The sequence below is a fragment of the Chiloscyllium plagiosum genome, unplaced genomic scaffold (assembly GCF_037043375.1).
Source record: "Chiloscyllium plagiosum isolate Xiang-an unplaced genomic scaffold, Cpla_swu_hap1 HiC_scaffold_7, whole genome shotgun sequence".
NCBI classification, from domain to species: domain Eukaryota; kingdom Metazoa; phylum Chordata; class Chondrichthyes; order Orectolobiformes; family Hemiscylliidae; genus Chiloscyllium; species Chiloscyllium plagiosum.
In genome coordinates this window covers 30,454,745-30,474,211 of record NW_028270145.1, presented here as the reverse complement: position 1 = coordinate 30,474,211, position 19,467 = coordinate 30,454,745, and the positions used below count along the sequence as shown (strand labels likewise).

Sequence of the window (19,467 nt, the reverse complement as noted above, 5' to 3'; positions counted from 1 at the left end):
CTGAAAGCACTTGGACGTGCCAGCAACTGGAAAAAAGCAAATATGAATATCTGTAAGCAAAACCTGCCATCGGTTTTGTTAGAATGCACTTCAAAGTGTTTCATTTGACTCTGGCTGCTATTCAAAACTGAGCAGGAATTACAGGAAAGATCCTGGACAGGGATAATTTCAGTACTTATTCCACATTAGCAACTGCAGATGGACACATTTAGGAATGGAGGCGTGTCGATGCTCTGGCTGTTGAGGTCCAGTTGGAACAAGTCAACGACCAAGGCTCACCCTTCTCCACATTTCTCAATGCAAACGGTGTATTCGAGACTCCGTGCCCCCGTGGTCACACAAAGATGGTGGCACTTTTGCCAGGTAATTGTCAAGGCAGAGGACAGATCTTGAAGCAAAAGGTCGAAGATTGCGACACTTGGAAGAAACACAACAGGCGAAACAGCAGAAAGATACTAAACAACATCCTTAGATTTGAGAATTAGCGTTTAAGATCTGGATTCAACACACAGCTATTTTCTGGATCGGGATCGGATCGGGATTAACAATTAAATGCCACCTCCCGCTAAGATATTGACACTTCTGCAGCTATGATAGGCATCGATGAACAGCAAACAAGTCAATCCTTTCTTCATTGTGAATTAAGGCATTTTCCCTCAAATCAACGAGATCAGTGATTTTTCTCCCTTCTATGACTCTTACTCCTGAGGAGTTATTTGGTATCAGTACATGACAGGATTCAACCAAGTCAAAACACTGTTTAAGATAGGTGAACTAATTTTTGAGATGGGACTTGCTCGGAGCGAGTATTTCACTGTTACAAATCACGCTACTTGTTGGATGATTTAGTCAGGACGTAACAACTGCAAAGACACGGGTGCCGACAGGGCTCAGATTGCTGTCACTATACAACGTGCAATTGATCAGAGTAAAAATGGGAGTTCAGTGGTTGGAGAGAAGTTTTGTCAACTATTAAACTCAAGGCAGTCTGGAGTGCATCGGCTCTTCCAGCTACCCCTCAAACCTGCAGCTCTGCCAATAAGTGTTTTGTCACAAAAAAATTGCTGCACTTAATTTGACTGTTCTACACATCGTTGTCATAGACTGTGAAAGGTCAGTTCTACAGCTTAAAAAGATTTTATTTGAGACATTCTAGCAACTACATCACCACATGCTATGACAGAACACATTTCAAGTACAAAACAGGCTTTGCGCATGATTCTACGAATATATTACTACAAGAATAACTTTCATTTGTACTGCACTTTTCACAACCTACGTCCTTAAAACATTAACTTTAACAAATTGAAACTAGGCAATCAACTCAACAGGACAACGTCAGAGTCAAAGTCGTGCAAATAGAGCAAGAAAAACTGTAGTCATGAGAATAAAGCATAAATTTAGCCAGTTCAATGTATAACTAATCATGTTAGCTAGCGCTGGAACAATTTTTTTTTGAAATCCAGGGTCAGACAGGGCACATCTTAACTGAAAAATGGCACTCCACAGTGCAGCAGACCTTGAGTACACATTGGACGTGCCTAGACAGCACTTGAAGTTTCTGAACTGGGACTCAATTTACTACCAAAAAGATGGCATCTAAAGTGTAAATGATTTCACTTTCACTTGGTTAAAGTGTGCAATTATGCACACCAGTGAAGCACAATCTGCAGAAACAGCCTGACAAAGGCTAAGTCCAGAGCGTGGTGCTGGAAAAGCAAAGCAGGTCAGGCAGCATCCGAGGAGCAGGAGAATTGACGTTTCGGGCATAATCCCTTCCTCAGGATTCCTGCTGAAGGGATTATGCCTAAAACACACTCCTGCTTCTCGAATGCTGCTTGACCTGCTTTGCTTTTCCATTACCACACACACTATTCTGATCTCCAGCATCTGCAGTCCTCACTTTCTCCTTAAAAAAAGGCTGAGGCTTTCAGTTATGAAAAGCTCAGTTAAGAATGCAGAAATCATTTTCTATTGCAGGGAATAACGTAACTACTCATCAACACAAGTTACTAAGAAATTCAGAAGAAACATTCACCCAGTGCAGGAAAAACATGGGGCTCGTTATATGCAGTGGTTGAAGAAAGAGTTTGGATGCATTTAAGAAAACCAGGTGGAAAGATGAAGACTATTCAAGGAGAACATAAGTACAGACACTGGCAGCTCATGGAATGGCCTAGTGAACAAACCTAGGCAGCATTGTACACTAGGTGTTAGTCTATATCCATATCCCTTAGTAATTTTAATGGGCAACCCTGTGGCAGACAGTGAAAGCAATTGTGAGATCATTTTGCATCAAAAGATAGATCAGGATTCTTTCTAGATGGTACATTGTGAAATACAATGGATGTCCAAAATGACTTGGTGATTCAGGCATAAAGATCTTGAAGAAAATGGCACAGTGGCTAGTACTGCTGCCTCTCAGCACCAGGGACCCAGGTTAAATTCCCACCTCAGGTGACTATGTGGAGTTTGCACATTCTCCCTGTGTCTGTGTGGGTTTCCTCCCACAATCCACAAAGCAGGCTAGGTGAATTGGCAAAGCTAAATTGCCCAGTGTTAGATGCTTTAGTCAGGGGTAAATATAGAGAATGGGTCTGGGTTGGTTACTCTTCAGAAGGTCAGTGTGGACTTGTTGGGCTGAAAGGCCTGTTTCCATAGTGTAGGGAATCTAACCTAATCTAATCAGGACCAGAGTACAAAGAAATACTACTGCAGTTACGAGCTCACTCGGGAGTACTGACAGCAGATTAGATTAGATTACATTACAGTGTGGAAACAGGCCCAACAAGTCTACACCGACCCGCCGAAGGGCAACCCACCCATACCCCTACATTTACCCCTTACCTAACACTACGGGCAATTTAGCATGGCCAATTCACCTGACCTGCACATCTTTGGACTGTGGGAGGAAACCCACACAGACACAGGGAGAATGTGCAAACTCCACACAGTCAGTCGCCTGAGGCGGGAATTGAACCCGGGTCTCAGGCGCTGTGAGGCAGCAGTGCTAACCACTGTGCCACCGTACCGCCCAGTGGTGGCCCAGTGGTCCAAAGAACATCCTTCTTAAACCTGACTTCAGGGGTTTAACTATGAGCAAAATAATACATAGATTAGGCCTGCTTGATTTTGAACTTTAAGAGGCTAGAGATGATCTGATCAAAGTTACAATATTAGCAGAGAAAAACAGTAGATAACAAAGCCATTTCTATTGATTAGGGATTCTAAGATAGGAACTGTCTAAATATTAGGAAGCATGCACTGAAGAGGTGTATAAAGTGTTTCTCAAAGGTTGATAGATATTTGGAAGTTTTTGACAAAACATGAGATGTAGGATCAGTCACTAACTAATTGAGAATACTTTAGATTAAGAAAGATTGAATTATAGGCAAGCATATGGAGTTAAGCCACAGTTCAGTCATGATTTCAGTGAATGGTGGAACAGACTTGGAGGCTAACTCTTGTTTACATGCTATGCATATTCTGTTAAAGAGTTTACAGCCAAAGGGCCAATATTGCCTCAAGTCAGAGTTGAATTGCCAAGTTGTGCCATTACATTGCTAGTTCTTTTTACCAGTTCTAGCCCTCTCAAATGGATTGAAAAAGCTAAAACTTGTTCATTGCAAGTAAATTTCAAATGCAGCAACTTGTAGTCGAAAGCCCAGTAAATGCAAAAATTCATTTATAGTTCAATACTTCAGTGTCTGTGGAAAGAAATCATTTGTTTGAACATCTAAATTGAAAGGGAAAAAAATCATTTGGAAACACCAAGAAAATGCAATATTATCTACCAATTAAAGCTGGTTAGTTGTGAAGTCCTGCAAAAGAATTCCCGGTGATTAATCCAAACCTAATGGATAACACTGCAATATCACCACTTATCCTCATCACTGCACCAAGTACAAAAATATTGGAGTAGATCGTATTACTGAAGTTTCCCAGCCAAGATTCACTAATTCAACAGGCGAGCTGAATCCGAACTACACTTTGCAAAGATAAAAATCAGTGTAGTATCAGATAATGCTTGGAATTCTTAGACCTCAAAACAATGGTACAGCAAGGTTTCAAAAGCATTTTTAATGTGGAGAATTCAAAGATATTCAAAACTCATTTTTGCAAAGACTTGGCAGTAATCACTGGCTTCCATATACCTGACCTGAAGAACCAGGTTTTTCCACACTGATGCACAAACCAGTGACTTATCTTGCAACATGGCACAAATCCCAGCTCAGAAGTAATCATTCATGTCCTAAGTTGGAATAACAGCCTTCTTTCCTTAAAGCCCCTGGGTGCCAAGGAGGATTGATCACTGTACACCAGGGAATAACTTTTGTTTCAGTGATACCACTTTCCCCATTCCAACAATGGAAAGTAATGTTAAATCTACCCATTAAATGTAAATAGTATAGCCAAATAGAAGTCACCATGCAAGATTACAGATTAATCTTGCAATTTCATTGCTCTTGAAATTGTTCAGCAAGTGATATGACCCTACAGTATTTCAGTGAAAAAGAATTTTCAAGTCCTAAATGGACCTGAGCTGAAAAGCAGACTCCCAGCATCAAGAATGAGTTAGGAAGGTGGCCACTTGTCTGCATCAGCTCTCCCAATGGACATATGACAAGGGGCCATTCCTGCTTTTTCCCGTGCTTTTTATCTGATCAGACAAATCAGATCTCATCCTCTTGAATACCCTGACCATAACACTAGTGATTACATCACAGACTAACAACATCCTTCACAAATCTTTTGCCATCTTCAAATCTGATCTTTCATATTTGTTCAATTTACCACTGGGAACACTGCCCTTTGTTTTCATAACTGTCAAACTAATCATTTAACAAAAGTTGCATTGATTGATAGCTTCACCTGCTTGATATCACACTCCGAACCATGAAATAAGAACTTTATTTTAACAATCAGCAATGCATTAGGATTTGGCACAACTGACAATCCTGAAAAAAGTATTTCAAAAGTACAGTAATCAACAGTCAGATTGCTGTTAGAAACTCAACTTATGGCATTTCTAACATGGAGAACCAGAAGGGCAAATATTCAATGAGACTGATCTCAATTGTTGTGCTTGGTGAGGGGATGGAGTCAGTGTAACCTGTGACAATAGTTCACCCATGTTTGTATGAAATCTTGGCATTAGTCAGATCAAGGATCTACAATGGGATACTAACCTCTAACAGAACTCCCCAGAGGTATCCAGTGTAAAGCAAATTCAATTCACTTCAAGACAAAGTAATGGCTGAAGGTACTGGATGCTGCCAAGTCAAGGAGCCCAGACTTTCCAACAATATTGAAGATTGTGCTCTAGCTCCAATTCTGGCATTTCCAAGATATGTCCTTAACACAAACCAGGACAAAAAACAATCCAGTCAATTACCACCTCACTAGTCAGCTCATTGTTAAGCATGGTTAAGTGTATTTCTATCAAGCAGCACCTAATCAGCATTCTGACCAATACTTCACCAGGGGTACTCACTCCTGACTTTATTACAGCCCAAAAAAAAAAAAACAGCTCAGACCCACAGGCTAAGGAAGAATGACTGCTCTTGACATCAAGACACATTAGGTTGAATATGTAATCAAGGAGCCCCATTAGTGGTTACAGATGGCAAGATGGTCGTAGGTTTTTGGACGTCAATCTTCAGTTTAGGACATCACTGCAGGATTTTCACATGGTAACACCCAAGCAATCTTTAACAACCTTCCTTTCAAGGAAAGGATGGGAATGATAGGATACTTCCAAAATCAGACTGGGCTCTTCATGGTGACCTCAGCTGTCAAGGAAAGTGAACTTGGGCTGATGAGAGTCACTGCACTACAAACCAGTTGTCCAACCAACTTACTGAATCAGATTGAATGTTCAAGGTGGTTGAGTGCCACTGTTTCAACCACTGATAGTTCACTATCTACAATGCAGCAACTCAAAGTTTGCTTTTAAACTTGTAATCTCTGCCATTAAGAACAGACGAGGCATGTGTGCATCACCAGTGGGGACATTTTCCACCAAGCCACCCATTATCTTTACTTACAACTATCTTTCTCTACTCCTGCTGGGGGAAAATACTGCAATTCACCCTCTCCTCACACAGACTGGTCTACCTACAGCATTTCAAGGATACTGCTCAAATACCTTCAAGGGCAATTAGGAGGGGCAAAGAGGCCTTTCAAGCTTCATACAGCCAATGAAAGTTACAGAAAACCCTTTAAATTCCAGATCAACAGTTGGTATTTTGAACCTTCAACTTCACCTTAGGTGCAGGTGCATTGTTCATTGAAACAAATTGCAGGTAGACAGGTTGGTGCATTGCAATTGTGCAGGACACTTAAGGCTACTTTAGTGTCAATTCTGGCCTATTAGAAGGTTGTTAAACATGAAGGCACATATTTTCAAGGATTGTGCAAGGACAGGAGGCTTTGAGTTATATTGAATGTCAAAACAGTTCAGGCTTCCCCACCACCTTATGAAGTGTCAAAGGCTGAGGTGTAACTTTATAGGGGTTTGGAAGGACATAGGGCACGGATAAGGTGAATAGCCATGGTCTTATGCTCAGTAGGGGAATCCAAAATTAGAGGGCATAGGCTGGAGAGGAGGTGAAAGATTAAGGATCTGAGGGGCAACCTTTTCAAAGGGTTGCTTATATGGAGCAAGCTGCCAGAGGAAGGTGAAGTGGGTGCAGTTAGTGTTTAAAATGCATCTGAATGGGGACATGGATAGGAAAGGTTTAGAGGGATATGTTCCAAACAAAGGCAAACGGAACTCAGCAAGATTGGAATGTCTGGTTGGCACAGGTGAGTTGACTGAAGTGTGTTTCCATGCTTTGATTTATTCCAAACAAGCAATGCAATTTACATTAACACTGGATTACAATTTCCTTTCATAGAAAACTTGACCTTTAATACTGTGGGAAAACTACAAGTTACAAAGTCAATAGTTGGTCTTCCATTGCAGTCTCCACATCAATGGTGCACAAAACAGCTTGCCTATCAGATTGAAAATTGATCATTCAAGTCAGCGTTTACCTGCACACTGGATTAAAAATATCAAGTTGAAGGAATTGCTGTTGAAACAAATTAAATGAAGTAAAGGGAAACAGGCAATTCCATGTGACTTAACCAAATTCTGTTCTATGTCACCATGAACTGAGACTCCTGTTTAAGCAACTTCATACACTGTCAACTTCAGTAAGACTATTCTGTTCAAAATCTTCCATGGCAGACTGGTAATCTTCACTTCCTTGGTTTTTGAAATTCCAAGGCTACAAAGGCCCACCTCAATAAGACAAAGGACCAGGTTAAGTTCTGGACGTCAATTTTTATTAAGTGTTCATTTGTTGTCATTCTACACTTTGTTGAAGGCTGCAACATCAACAGACTGTACATAATCTTCAAATGCAACAATAGCTTCTTCCAGCATATCTGTTCCCACCTGAAAAGAAATACTCAATTAGATTATTCTAAGACATACACTATTGGCAGTTAAGGTTAAATCCAAAGATTCTGCAACTACATAAGAACAAGAGAGAACACAACCCTTAAAGATCAATGAGAATCTGTGTTGAACCTCAGGAGATGGGACAGATACTGAAATGAGTATTTACTATGGAGAAAGAAATGGAGGGTCCAGAATTTAAAAATTCATGTTTCAAAAACAGTTTATGTTAGAGGAGGAAGTGGTGGAGTGCTGAGAAAAAGTTGATAAATCGCTTGGACCTAATAAGTGCACCCCAGGATACTTTAGAAGTTTGGCAAGAAATTGTTGGGGCCCTAGCCAAAATATTGCTATCTATAACTACAGATGAGGTACATGTTGACTGGAGGATGGACAATGTTGTGCCTTGAAGAAAGGCTGTTAAAGTCGTGGGTAAATTGGAGGTGATTCTTAAAGATAAATTTGTGTACTTAGAGGCCAAGCTAGGGATTGTCAGCCTGGTTTTGTGCAAAGAATCATATCTCTCAAATGTGCCTCAGGATTGAGGAAGAAACCAACACTCGGGAAGGAGGGGGCAGAGTATGTTTACATTGACTTTAAAGCATTTAAACAAGGTTCTGCATGGTAGACTAATTTGTGAAGTTTGATCTTCTAGGATTCAAGGTGAGCCTGCCAATTCACTTGAGGCTTCTGACCAGTGGTGCTCCACAGGGTCCACTTTTATCACTAAAATAAACATTGAGATGAAAATGAAGCATGGTTACATTTGTGGATGACACCAAATTCAGCGGTATAGCAGATAGTGAAGGTGGTTATTTAACATTAAAGAGACCTTGATTAGCTGGGTCAATGGATTCAGGAGTGGTAATTATGAGTTTAATTTGGATAAGAGGTAAACTAACTAGTTGATAAACTAACAAGGACAAGGTTTATGTATAGGACATTGGTATGGCCTCTTGGAGTAAGTGCTCAGTCTTGGTCACCCTGCTAGAGAGGATATTAAATTGTGATGGGTTCAGAAACGATGCACCAGAATGTTGCCAGGAAGACAGGGTTTGAGTCATAAGGACAAGCCGGCACATTTTGCATTGCAGCATAGGAGTCTGGAGGTGACCGTAGAGGTTTATAAAATCATGAGTATAATTAAAGTGAAAAGCAGGTGTCTTGTCCCTCAGGTAGAAGAGTTCAAGACTGGGAAGCATATTTTTAAGGCAAGGGAAAAAGATTTAAAATGATAGACTTTAAAAATAACTTCCAGAGGAAGTGGTGAATGCCAAAATAGTTTGAAAATCTAAAAGAAATTTGGATAATTACATGGGATAGGAAAGATTTAAAAGGCTACAGGCCAAGTGCAACAGGTGAGATTAGTTTACTTTGTGACAGTTAGCATGATCACACTGGACCAAAGGGTGTTTCCATGCTGTATACCTCGGAGTCCATACAAATTCAAAATTGTGTATGCACCTTTAAGTGCCAAGATACTTTACAAAACTGCATTTGGGATTTAAAAATACAGTAACAGGAAGTCAATTCACGTAAAATGTTGTGGTAAACAGCTTGCTTCATAAATCAATTTAACCAACAATTTAAATGAGAGGGTTCCAGTAAATTAACAATCATAACCACAGGAATCATTATGCTTCAGACAGTAGATATATGAAACAAAAAGATAGAGTTTGAGTTTCACCATGTTCCCACCTTCAACTTACTAGAACTTGAACTTCCCAGTGGCAAATGGATAAAGGAAAAGCTAAATTCCAATTCCAGAACAAGTAGAAGTACACCACTGCCATACAACGTTTGGGGAGAAAGCAAAAAGTTATAGGATAAGTACATCAAGGACATGACAACTGGGGAAAGAGGGACCATTCAGGACAGAGGCAAATCTGAGGGGATTTGAGGAGATTTTATTAGAGGGTGACAGCAATCAGGAATGCACAGCCTGAGGGGGCAGTCTAAGCACAAAACCTTAACTTTTTAAACAAGAACTTGCACAACCACTCAATAGCAACATTCAAGACCTTTGGTCAAGTGCTACTAAGCGCGACCAGTATAGATCTGGAGTAGTCAGTACAGACTTTATGGACTGAAGTGCCTCTTCTGTACTATATGATTCTAAGACCATAGTGGCTACAGAGACTGCATTGTGGAAATTCTGTAGGATGTTACTTATTGACCATAAACAAATCTCACCCATTCTAACATGAAGCTTCATCAAAATGTATGCACTATAACAAAGCACTGATTCGTGGGATTTGCCTAAGCAAATTAATACCAAATTCTTCACAAGCAAATCTGTGCATTTGTAATAGAAGTTTGCAAAATTCAAGGTTCAGCTAAATCATGCAAATTAAAGTTTAAGCCCGACAGTCAAAATTTTTACTCAACACCATGTTTAAAAGGAAACAGGATTCAAACATTCCAAATGTTAATTCATCAAAACAGCAAATCAAATACTTGTACTTGCTCTCAGTTCAGTCGTAAAAGGGACAGAGTTCATGCTTATGAATTGGCTCTGAATTTTTGAAGCTGGCAATGACAAGCTAAAACTAAATTCAGAAGCATCACATGTTTAATAGGTCACTCATTTACCTTTATTAGTCAGGTTCAAAATTCTGCAGGAACAGTTAGCATCAACAGAATACTTCATGAGACAATAAAGTGAGCATTTAACCCAAGTGTAAAAGAGGGCCAGCTGAAAAGCACTCAATTAAAAAATCAGGACTAATTCTATCCAATCTTTTCTGGAAAATCAATTTAACTCTAGAATACTTCAATAATTCAAATGAATTAAAATAGGCAGCTTTAAAAATTCGTACAAGCACTTAAATACAGGCTTTCAGCAGCTAATTAGATTGGTTTGCTGTTCTTACCTTGTCATCTTCAACTACACATTGAATCTGTAGCTTTTTGATGCCATAGCCTACAGGAACCAGTTTGGCTGCAAGGGGAGAGAGATTATTAGATATACAAAAAAGCACCCCCCCATCTCAGAATTAGCCTAACAAAGTCAACTCAAGTCTATGCCACAATTTAATTCTAAACCAGCCAAAACAGTTTGCTCAACCCTCTGATTTGAGTGATGGAATGTATCAGTGCCAACTACATTTGAGGAAATTTATAACTTCAGAAGTAAGGTAAAGAGGTTCTACCCAAATCATGCAAACTTAAAGTTACTCAACCACACAGAGCAAAGGTTACTGAAACATTTGTACCACCAGAGCCTATTTCAGTATTGGACAAATGTCATAACCCCTCAGATACCTTGGAGCACATGGGCAGTCAGGGAGGGGATTGGAATGCATCATGAACCAATTTCAAATAAGTTTGTAATGTCTACCATTTTCAAATGGCTACAAAAGCTTCCCAGACTGTCATTTAGGCCACAATTTAAAAACAAGAGGATTAAAATTGTTTCAGCTGCACAAAGCACCACAACAGTCTCAAACCCATTTTGGGAAGCAGTGACAGAAGTTTCACCCAATTTAAAATAGACTGCAAAAGAAAATGAAACCAATAAACTCCAATGCAGAGAGTGACTTTGTTTGAAAGTGATTAAGATATTTAACTACATGCAATGACTATCACCCAAATATATCAAGTGGATGTATGGGTTTAAAGAGCGAAAAGATTTTAAAAGGGGCAACTTTTTCACATGGAAGGTGGTGTGTATGGAATGAGCCAGAGGAAGAGGCAGTCGCTGGTACAATTACAACATTTAAAAGGCACCTGGATGGGTCTATGAATAGGAGATGGGAGGGATATGGGCCAATTGGACTAGATTAATTTAAGATACCTGGTCAGCATGGACCAATTGGACCGAAGGGTCTGTTTCTATGCTGTAAATCGATGACACTAAACGGTTTTAGATTAGATTACATTACAGTGTGGAAACAGGCCCTTCGGCCCAACAAGTTCACACTGACCCGAAGCGCAACCCACCCACACCCCTACATTTACCCATTACCTAACACTACAGGCAATTTAGCATGGCCAATTCACCTGATCTGCACATCTTTGGATTGTGGGAGGAAACCGGAGCACCCGGAGGAAACCCATGCAGACACGGGGAGAATGTGCAAACTCCACACAGTCAGTCGCCTGAGGCAGGAATTGAACCCAGGTCTCAGGTGCAGTGAGGCAGCAGTGCTAACCACTGTGCCACCCACAAAGTTACACAACATATGCCTGTATACAAAAATATTGATGTTAACCTTACCCCAGATGGACCAATGAAATCCAGCACAGTAATCACTCATGTAGATAACTGCAACTAGCCATCCGAATGATACAGGTACATGGCTCCTGTTGCTACCCAAGCCAATAATCCACTTGACTGCTTAATTCTTTGCTTTTCAACATTTGAAAAATATCTACAGAAAAGTGACTTGAGCCAAGAGACCTCAAGACCTAACAATATTGACTGATTCAGTATTTATGTACCACATGACAACTGCCAGACCGCTTACAATATTGTAATATAATACTCACAGGCACCCCAAAGTAAGCCATCCATTGTCACTGAACGTACACATTCTTCCAATTTGACCATGTCAGTTTCATCATCCCATGGCTTTACATCCAACAAAATAGATGATTTCGCAATAAGTGCTGGCTCTAAAAGAGAATGACAAGATGACAAGCATGATCATTAAGGAGCAGCTTGCAATTACGTGCAGTTATACAGAGGACTTAGCATACAAACGAGTGCATGTCTCATCTTACCAGTATCCTAGCATCCCAGACACTCCTTATAAACAAACAGACAAATCTTACTGCTAACATTTCAGCTTATTAGAAACATGGGTTTTGTCAGATTCAATTAATTCACATCACTGATTCAGTCGAAAGATGGTGAATTGAAATCATCATTAAAACCATTGTATTTCACAGCATCATCTACTTAATGCAGCTGCAAACAATCAGCATTACAGAATACATTAGGAATGAAATGGAATCTGAACAGTGTGCACTTGCATAGCTCTGTCACCACATTTAACAGATATCTATTTGGACATATCAAAAATAAAAAATAAAATAAAAAATATCGTACAAAGCTAAAAAGTATTTAAAGAAACTGACGAATTAAGGACCTACTGAAGACTACTTTAAACTTAAAACATGACAACCTACTTTTGGACTTCTTAGCTTCATATTGAGCTAGACGTTCTTCTTTGAGCCTTTTAGCCTCTGCACTTTCCTGTAAGAAACAAATGCAAACTGTCACGTGTGCTCGCAGAACAGTGTACTGAAATATATATCCATATTCAAGTATGCTTTCTCTACAGATGCTGACTTTTTGCCAGCAATTTGTTTCATCTCCAGCTTCTGCAGTTTTAGTGAAAATTAGCACCAATTTCATTAGACAAAGCATAACCACAAATTCAGCTAAAGGATGGCAAATGGTAAAATCAAAAACTAGTCTCAGACTCCAGGAAGTGACAAACCATGGCATTCCAAATAGCATATTATTTGGCTCCAAGTCAGTTTCTCAAGCTGCCCTCAAATCCAGTTTATACCCAAATCATTTTCAGATGGTGACAACCAGCCTCATTCCACAATCCAAGACAGAATAGTGCTTCATTGTCTCAGCCACTCCAATTTTTAAGCAAATTCCACAAATTTGCAACTACATGAAGCTACTTTTGAAGTTAAACAGATTCACTAGTGCCCCAACCAGCTCAGTTGAGTGTCAGGCCAAGTTATGAATCAAGGATGAAGAAATCTGAAGCCATTCAATTTTGAATTTAAGTAAGAGTACTTAAATTTAAAACAGTTTCCACAAGACTACCCATAGCAAAAACATTCTTGGCCTTAATCTCAGCCTATTCCGGGAGGGTTTAAATCACAAGTAGAAGAACTGCATAGAACCCACCTCTTCATCATCGGAACCAAAGAGATCGATGTCATTGTCATCGTCATCATCCACAGCTTTTGCTGATGTTGTATCTGCTACATTTTGTGGACCATATTTACTGAGGGGTTGCTTAACACCTGGAAGGCTAAGAATGATTTAAGTTCAGTAACAAGAAAGCAAACTTCAGATTTGACAGTTTCTACTTCTATCCACCCAGTAAATTGATAAAGGTATGAACAGAATAGATCATGAAGTTGCTTTGATAAATCCTGCTCCCCTACCCACCCTCTTGTAAGACACCAAGGAAAGACTGGTTTTGGAGCTGCAATTACTCTGCCTCAGATCAAATCTTCAAACCTTTACATGGCAGGATGTTGCTGATTCTTCCCAGGTCAAGAGATTGTTACCATTTGGGTAAAATTTCTGGAGTTGGAATCCTCCAAGTTGAAAATGAAGTGGGCGCAGACTTGAGTTGGACATGATCAATATCAAGACATTTGGAAAGGAACAAAACAGAAATAATCACTACACAAGAAAGCCTAAATCCATAGCTTTTGAATACAGCTCTGATGAACTGATTTGATTACTGATTTGCAGTCTCAAAGTTAATTCTTATCTTTTTGAAGAACCCAAGTGTGACATCTGAAGTTTTTGCCATGGATTGCCATGTGACTGAAGAGATCAACAACTGGTGAGTACTACATAACATTGTCACACTACATGGAAGCTAACTTGCTGTTGGATCTCAATGGCAGTTGCCAAGGTATGGGATCTCGAAACCACTCAAGTCTCTGCTTCAACATAAATGGAAGGGCAATATTTGACTAAACAGGTCTTAAGTCAATCTAAGATCATTTGCCAAAAACTGAACTAGAAGTCTTGTATAGATGAAGCAATGAAACAGCAGTCATCCACATATGCATGATTACAGTTATCAGCTTAAATTAGACAGAGGCAGCGAAGTAAACAGTATTTGGTACTCACTATTGGAGAGTTCTTCCTCTAAGTGACAAGCCACTCAAGTATAATGTATTAATACATTCCTGAGTATTAGGACTGAAAATTATCTTATGCTAAACTCAAAGCAAAGGTTTGAAAAACTCAGTTTTGCAGTAGGCAGGAACAGAATAGGAAAGCTGAGAACACTGATCACTGATTTGGAGGCCAGATTTGACCACAGTCAGGGTGGAGGAAATGCATGGACTAAGATCATGGAAAGAGTTTGAAATCATCAAGAAATTTTACAGTAGTTGGACAACTGATCAACTTAAATGTGCAACCACAGGACGATAAATAGAAACTTCAAAAAGAACTGCAGATGCCCAAAATTTGAAACAAATACAAACTGGAGGAACAAAATCTGGCAGCATCCATGAAGTAAGTATGAGTCCAGAGACTGTTTTGGAGAAGGATCTCTGAACACAATGACTTTGTCTCCACAGATACGACTAAAACAATTGAGTTTTGCAAGCAATTTGTTTTTCATTCTTAATGGCATACTCCTGGTCAGATACTGAAACGTCAATGGATACAGAAATGTACAAAGAGCAGGGAGCTGTTTGAATAGTCATAACTGGATCTTTAGAAAGCCCCATCTTTAAAACCAGATACGTACTGAATACTCGATGAAAGCCAGTACAAGCTTAATGGACCAAGAAATGTCAAAATGGTAACATAGTTCATAACAAATCAGTTTGTTTTGAACTGGTATGATTAACTCAAGCACATCAGACTCAGCCTGAGAATTAAGTTATCAGGCGGTCATGAATTATGAGCTTACAAATTGGAGACATTAAGTCCACAAGACATTTAATAGAAACAGGGAAATTCTGTCTCCTTACATATCAAAGGAAGTGACAACATCAATAGTAAACCTGACTCCCAGTGTACAATTGAACAGCAGTCTCCTGGATCATCCAAACATCAAAAAAAATAGTTAAGCTATCACATTGCAGATCTTTTACCTTAACCAATGAAATAATTGCCCAATGGTCACTAAAGTCATTATCACTAGTGGGATTCACAATAAATGCCAAACAGCTCATATCAAACTGAACATACCAATCCTTGGTGCTTTCATAGGATAGGATATGATTGTACCAACGAAGTGCATGGTAGAAGTCAGCTGATGGTGGAGCATCAAGAGCTTCAAAGACAGCTATGTCAGCTTGTGATGGAACATACCTGCAAAAGATTAGGAATTACTGTTCAAAATAAAAGATTACCACCACACACAACTGCTACTAAAAGCTAACTTATCTAGGGCATTGAACAACTGAAGTTTTAAAAATAACCAAGGGAGATCTCATGTAAGATCAAGAACACCTTGGGGTCCTTGAAAGGAGAGCGTGGAGATATAGGGAGGGAATGGATCCCAAGATTTTGGGCACGCGAGCTGGGGCAGGAGCAAAAGAGGAGACAGTCCAGGAAAGCGTCAGGGAGGGGGAGAAGAGAAAAAATATAGTAGTGGTATATTTTGAGGCGCTGTTGAAATAGAAGAATACCAAAGGGGGGTGGGGGATGAGAGCGCATATGGGAAGTGGGAAAGAAAGAGAATACAGTCGGAAACAGTGGAAGAAGCGGGAAGGAACAAACCTACCCAGAAAAAAAAGTGTTAGGTGAGGGCTAAGTCATGTAGGGAAAATAGAATGAACAAAAACACGGAGGCTCCTGGTAAGGGGGTGGGAAAAAAGAGAAAGAGTAATAGAAAGGTGGGGGGGGGGGGGGAGAAAGAGAGAGACAGGAGACGATCAGGACGAAATTTAACTGAAGCGAGTCTTTGGGGGGTGGGGGAAGAAAAGATCGAACTGTCGAGATGGCGAAGGGTCCGAGTGACACCCACCACGGGGCGGAGACACCTGCCCGGGCGGCGGGGCGAGGGCCTCACCCGGCATGCGTTGGCAGACCCCAGCCGACCATATCCGCCCTCAAGCGCGGCCTTACCCACCCCTCGATGTAGCTCCGGTCCGCCAGGTAGTCGTTCAGCACCTTGAGGCCGGAGGGTGATTTGAGGTCGCCGAATCCCATGTGGCCGGTTAAGAGTGGGCGTGTGAGAGAGAGAGAGGGGGGGGGGGGGGGGGGGGAAGGCGGAAAAAAGCAAGCGGCCTTGCTCTGTCTATCTGCGTGCGTGTGAGAGGGAGGGCGGGAAGACTCAGCAGCTCCCGGTCTTCACTGACACGTGCCCGTTCCGCCTGCGGTGTCCGTTACAAAAGGCCGAAGCGCAGGCGCGACGACCTTTATATACTCACCGGAAGCGGGCCGACGGAGGGGGGGCGGGGCGAAACCCAAAAAAGAAATTAAATAACAAAATAATCCGAAACAAACACCATCCCGCCGTATTCTTCACCGTCCCGCAACCGAACACATTTAAAATTAAATTTAATATTAATATTAAATCGTGACCAGCTGCTCTCGGGAAAGTTCGCGTCTTTTGGTTGGGTTACGGAAATTGCCGAAGCTTTTTTTAAACCACCCCCCCCCCCGGCCTTTATGATTTTATTCATTTGTTTTTTCTAAAATATGGTAAAGTTTTAAATAGCGGTGAAGAAAGGGTGAGGGGTAATGTTAAACCGAAAATGTTGTAATTTTCGGGGCTGTTTTTTTAAATTGCGGACGCCTGACTTCCCGGAGATTGCCGAGCGGTGGTCGGAAAGAGCCGAGTCTGGAGCCGCCATTGCGCCGCTGTTCTGGTTGAGAAGACCAAACAGTGAAGGCGAGTAGCGCCGGTGGGTGAGAGCGACGCCGGTCACTGTCCGCTACGATTGACTGAGGTAATTTGGCGTGCCCGGTGGAACAGTTTCGCGAACCAGCTCCGGTGTCTGCCGTTTGCCGACCCGGGTTTGGTGGGATTTGCCCTTGAGAGGCGTCTGGGAGGTCCTCCTTTAGAGGGCTGGTCATGAGCTGCCTGCACCTCTCTCTCTCTTTCTCTGTATGTGAGTGTTGATCGGCGGTTATAGTCCAACAGGTTTATTTAGAAACACTCGCTTTCGGAGCGCTGCTCCGTCATCAGGTAGCTGTCACCTGATGACGAAGCAGCGCTCCGAAAGCTAGTGCTTTCAAATAAACCAGTTGGCCTCTAACCTGGTGTCGTGTGCACCTCCAAATGTTGATCAGGTTGACCTGACCGTTTTAATGCAACTCATTTTGTAAACACATCTCCGCCCGTTTAGTTTCTTTTGCATGAATCAAATTTGCCTCCTCGCTTCTTCCCTGTCAACAGCTAAGAATATTCTTCTGCATTGTGTTGAAATTAAGATGCACAGAACTGAGCTGTGATTCCCAGCATTTTTTTGTTGTTGGTTTTAGTACGAATTCCAGCATCTGCAGTAATTTTCTGTTGCACGCACTGAGAGTAGTTGCTTAAGGATAGTAATAGGGTCACTGGGCTCCAAACGTTGTCTCTGGTTTTCTCTCCATAGATGCCGCCGCACTTGCTGAGTTTCTCCAGCAATTTCTGCTTGTTTTTGTTTCATGTTTCCAGCATCCGCAGTTGTTTATTTTACTTATACAAGTAGATGCTGCCCCCTGCGATCCTACAATAACAACATAACTTCTCAGGATCCTTCTCGTGATTTGGAAGGTTCAGGTAGAAGTCCCCACTTCCGAGGCTTGAGTGGAAAATCAATCACTAAAGGAATGGCAAGCAGTATGTTTTTTTTAAGGCTGTGATTTTCTACTGAAACTGCAAGATGCCTGCTTCTGGGTTAACTTAATAGCTCCTTCAAATATCTTGAAGAGTGTGGAAATTATCCCTGTGTTTTGCTGTTGTTTGCTCGACTCACATTATTGAACAGATTATCCGCTCAGTTTCACAGTTTTGTTTACACAGCAAGGCCCCAGAAACATTCAGAGTGTTTCCTATATTGGAACAGTGACAGATTTTAAAAATGTTTTCTTCAGTTTTGGACCACTTTAACATGATGTGAAAGATGCTATATTAAGTTAAAAATCTCACAACACCAGGTAAAAGTCCAACAGGTTTAATTGGAAGCACGCTAGCTTTCGGAGCACCGCTCCTTCATTAGGTGGTTGTGGAGGACACAATTGTAAGACACAGAATTTATCGCAAAAGTTTACAGTGAAATGATACATTGAAAAATACCTTGATTGTTTGTTGAGTCTTTCACCTGTTCAAATACCATGATAGTTTCACTTCTTTCATGTGTAAGTAACAAAACTTTATTTATTAAAATGTTGCATTCTCAGGTTAACTGTAACAATTGGTGTTAGTTAGACAATATGTTGAAGGTGTTAGCCCCTTGTGTTCTCTGTGCCATAATGTTTAGACTGATTCTAATCTAAAAAGTGAGATAACAGAGTCTTACATGAATTCATGCAGTTTTTGAGCAAAGTTCAATGTAACTCTACAAGTACAAATTCACTCCACAAACGTATAAGTATATGTGTCGGTCTTTGTATGTGTGTCTGTCTGTCTAGGTTAGGGGGTTGTGAGTGTGAGAGAGTGTATATGAGTGTAGAATGGTCTAAGTCTGTGAGAGGATGCATGTCTGTGTCTGTGTAGATATATATATGTGTGTGTGTGTGTGTATAGTACAATGGTGGTCACCTATAGTATGACATGAACCCAAGGTCCCGGTTGAGGCTCTCCCTATGGGTACTGAACTTAGCTATCAGCCTCTGCTTGGCCACTTTTCGTTGCTGCCTGTCCCGAAGTCCGCCTTGGAGGATGGTCACCCGAAGGTCTAAAATCAAATGTCCTGGACTGCTGAAGTGTTCCCCAACTGGGAGGGAACACTCCTGTCTGTTGATTGTTGTGCGGTGCCCATTCATCCGTTGTTGTAGCCTTTGCTCGGTTTCCCCAATGTACCATGCCTCAGGGCATCCTTGCCTGCAATGTATAAGATAGACAACGTTGGCTGAGTCACAGGAGTACCTGCCACTACATGGTGGGAGGTGTCCTCACATGTAATGGTGGTGTCCATGTCCACACTCTGACACGTCTTGCAGCGCCTACCATGACAGGGTTGTATGGAGTTGTTCTGAAAGCTGGGAAGCTTGCTACGAACAATGATCTGTTTGAGGTTTGGCGATGGTTTAAAGGCAAGCAGTGGAGGTGTGGGGAAGGTCTTGGCGAGGTGCTCATCGTCATTGATAATGTGTTGCAAGTCACGAAGAACAAGGCGTAGTTTTTCAACTCCTGGGA

General features: G+C 41.1%; 2 protein-coding genes across 3 annotated transcripts in view; one reads left to right on the top strand and one right to left on the bottom strand.

Moving 5' to 3' along the window:
- Nucleotides 1-7,315: 7,315 nt before the first annotated feature.
- On the bottom strand, nucleotides 7,316-16,403 carry eef1b2 (eukaryotic translation elongation factor 1 beta 2). 2 transcript variants are annotated; one of them, XM_043693322.2, is made up of 7 exons: nucleotides 16,252-16,403; nucleotides 15,366-15,488; nucleotides 13,323-13,449; nucleotides 12,581-12,647; nucleotides 11,939-12,064; nucleotides 10,321-10,388; nucleotides 7,316-7,444 (listed from the first exon to the last, which is right to left on the bottom strand). In XM_043693322.2, the coding sequence occupies exons 1-7, from the start codon at nucleotides 16,329-16,331 to the stop codon at nucleotides 7,358-7,360; spliced, it is 678 nt and encodes a 225-aa protein (XP_043549257.2). In that variant the 5' UTR covers nucleotides 16,332-16,403; the 3' UTR covers nucleotides 7,316-7,357. The 2 variants fall into 2 exon arrangements, with proteins under 2 accessions (XP_043549257.2, XP_043549259.1); XM_043693324.2 differs by lacking the exon at nucleotides 15,366-15,488 and having other exon boundaries at nucleotides 16,252-16,395.
- Nucleotides 16,404-16,943: 540 nt separating this feature from the next.
- The window catches only part of ndufs1 (NADH:ubiquinone oxidoreductase core subunit S1), a 44,845-nt gene continuing 42,321 nt past the window's right edge, over nucleotides 16,944-19,467 (top strand). Inside the window, exon 1 of the mRNA XM_087988884.1 lies at nucleotides 16,944-17,074. The gene's annotated coding sequence lies outside the window, so the exon portion shown is untranslated. The remainder of the gene's footprint in view (nucleotides 17,075-19,467) is intronic.

What these genes read in the sequence shown, in the direction of transcription:
- eef1b2 (XM_043693322.2), bottom strand. Translation starts at nt 16,331, where the DNA reads ATGGGATTCGGCGACCTCAAATCACCCTCCGGCCTCAAGGTGCTGAAC. An exon ending in TTGGTTCCGATGATGAAGAG is followed by an intron (nt 12,648 to 13,322) that starts GTGGGTTCTATG and finishes TGTTTCTTACAG; the next exon opens with GAAAGTGCAGAGGCTAAAAG. An exon ending in TGGCTTACTTTGGGGTGCCT is followed by an intron (nt 10,389 to 11,938) that starts GTGAGTATTATA and finishes CTCCCCTTGCAG; the next exon opens with CCAAACTGGTTCCTGTAGGC.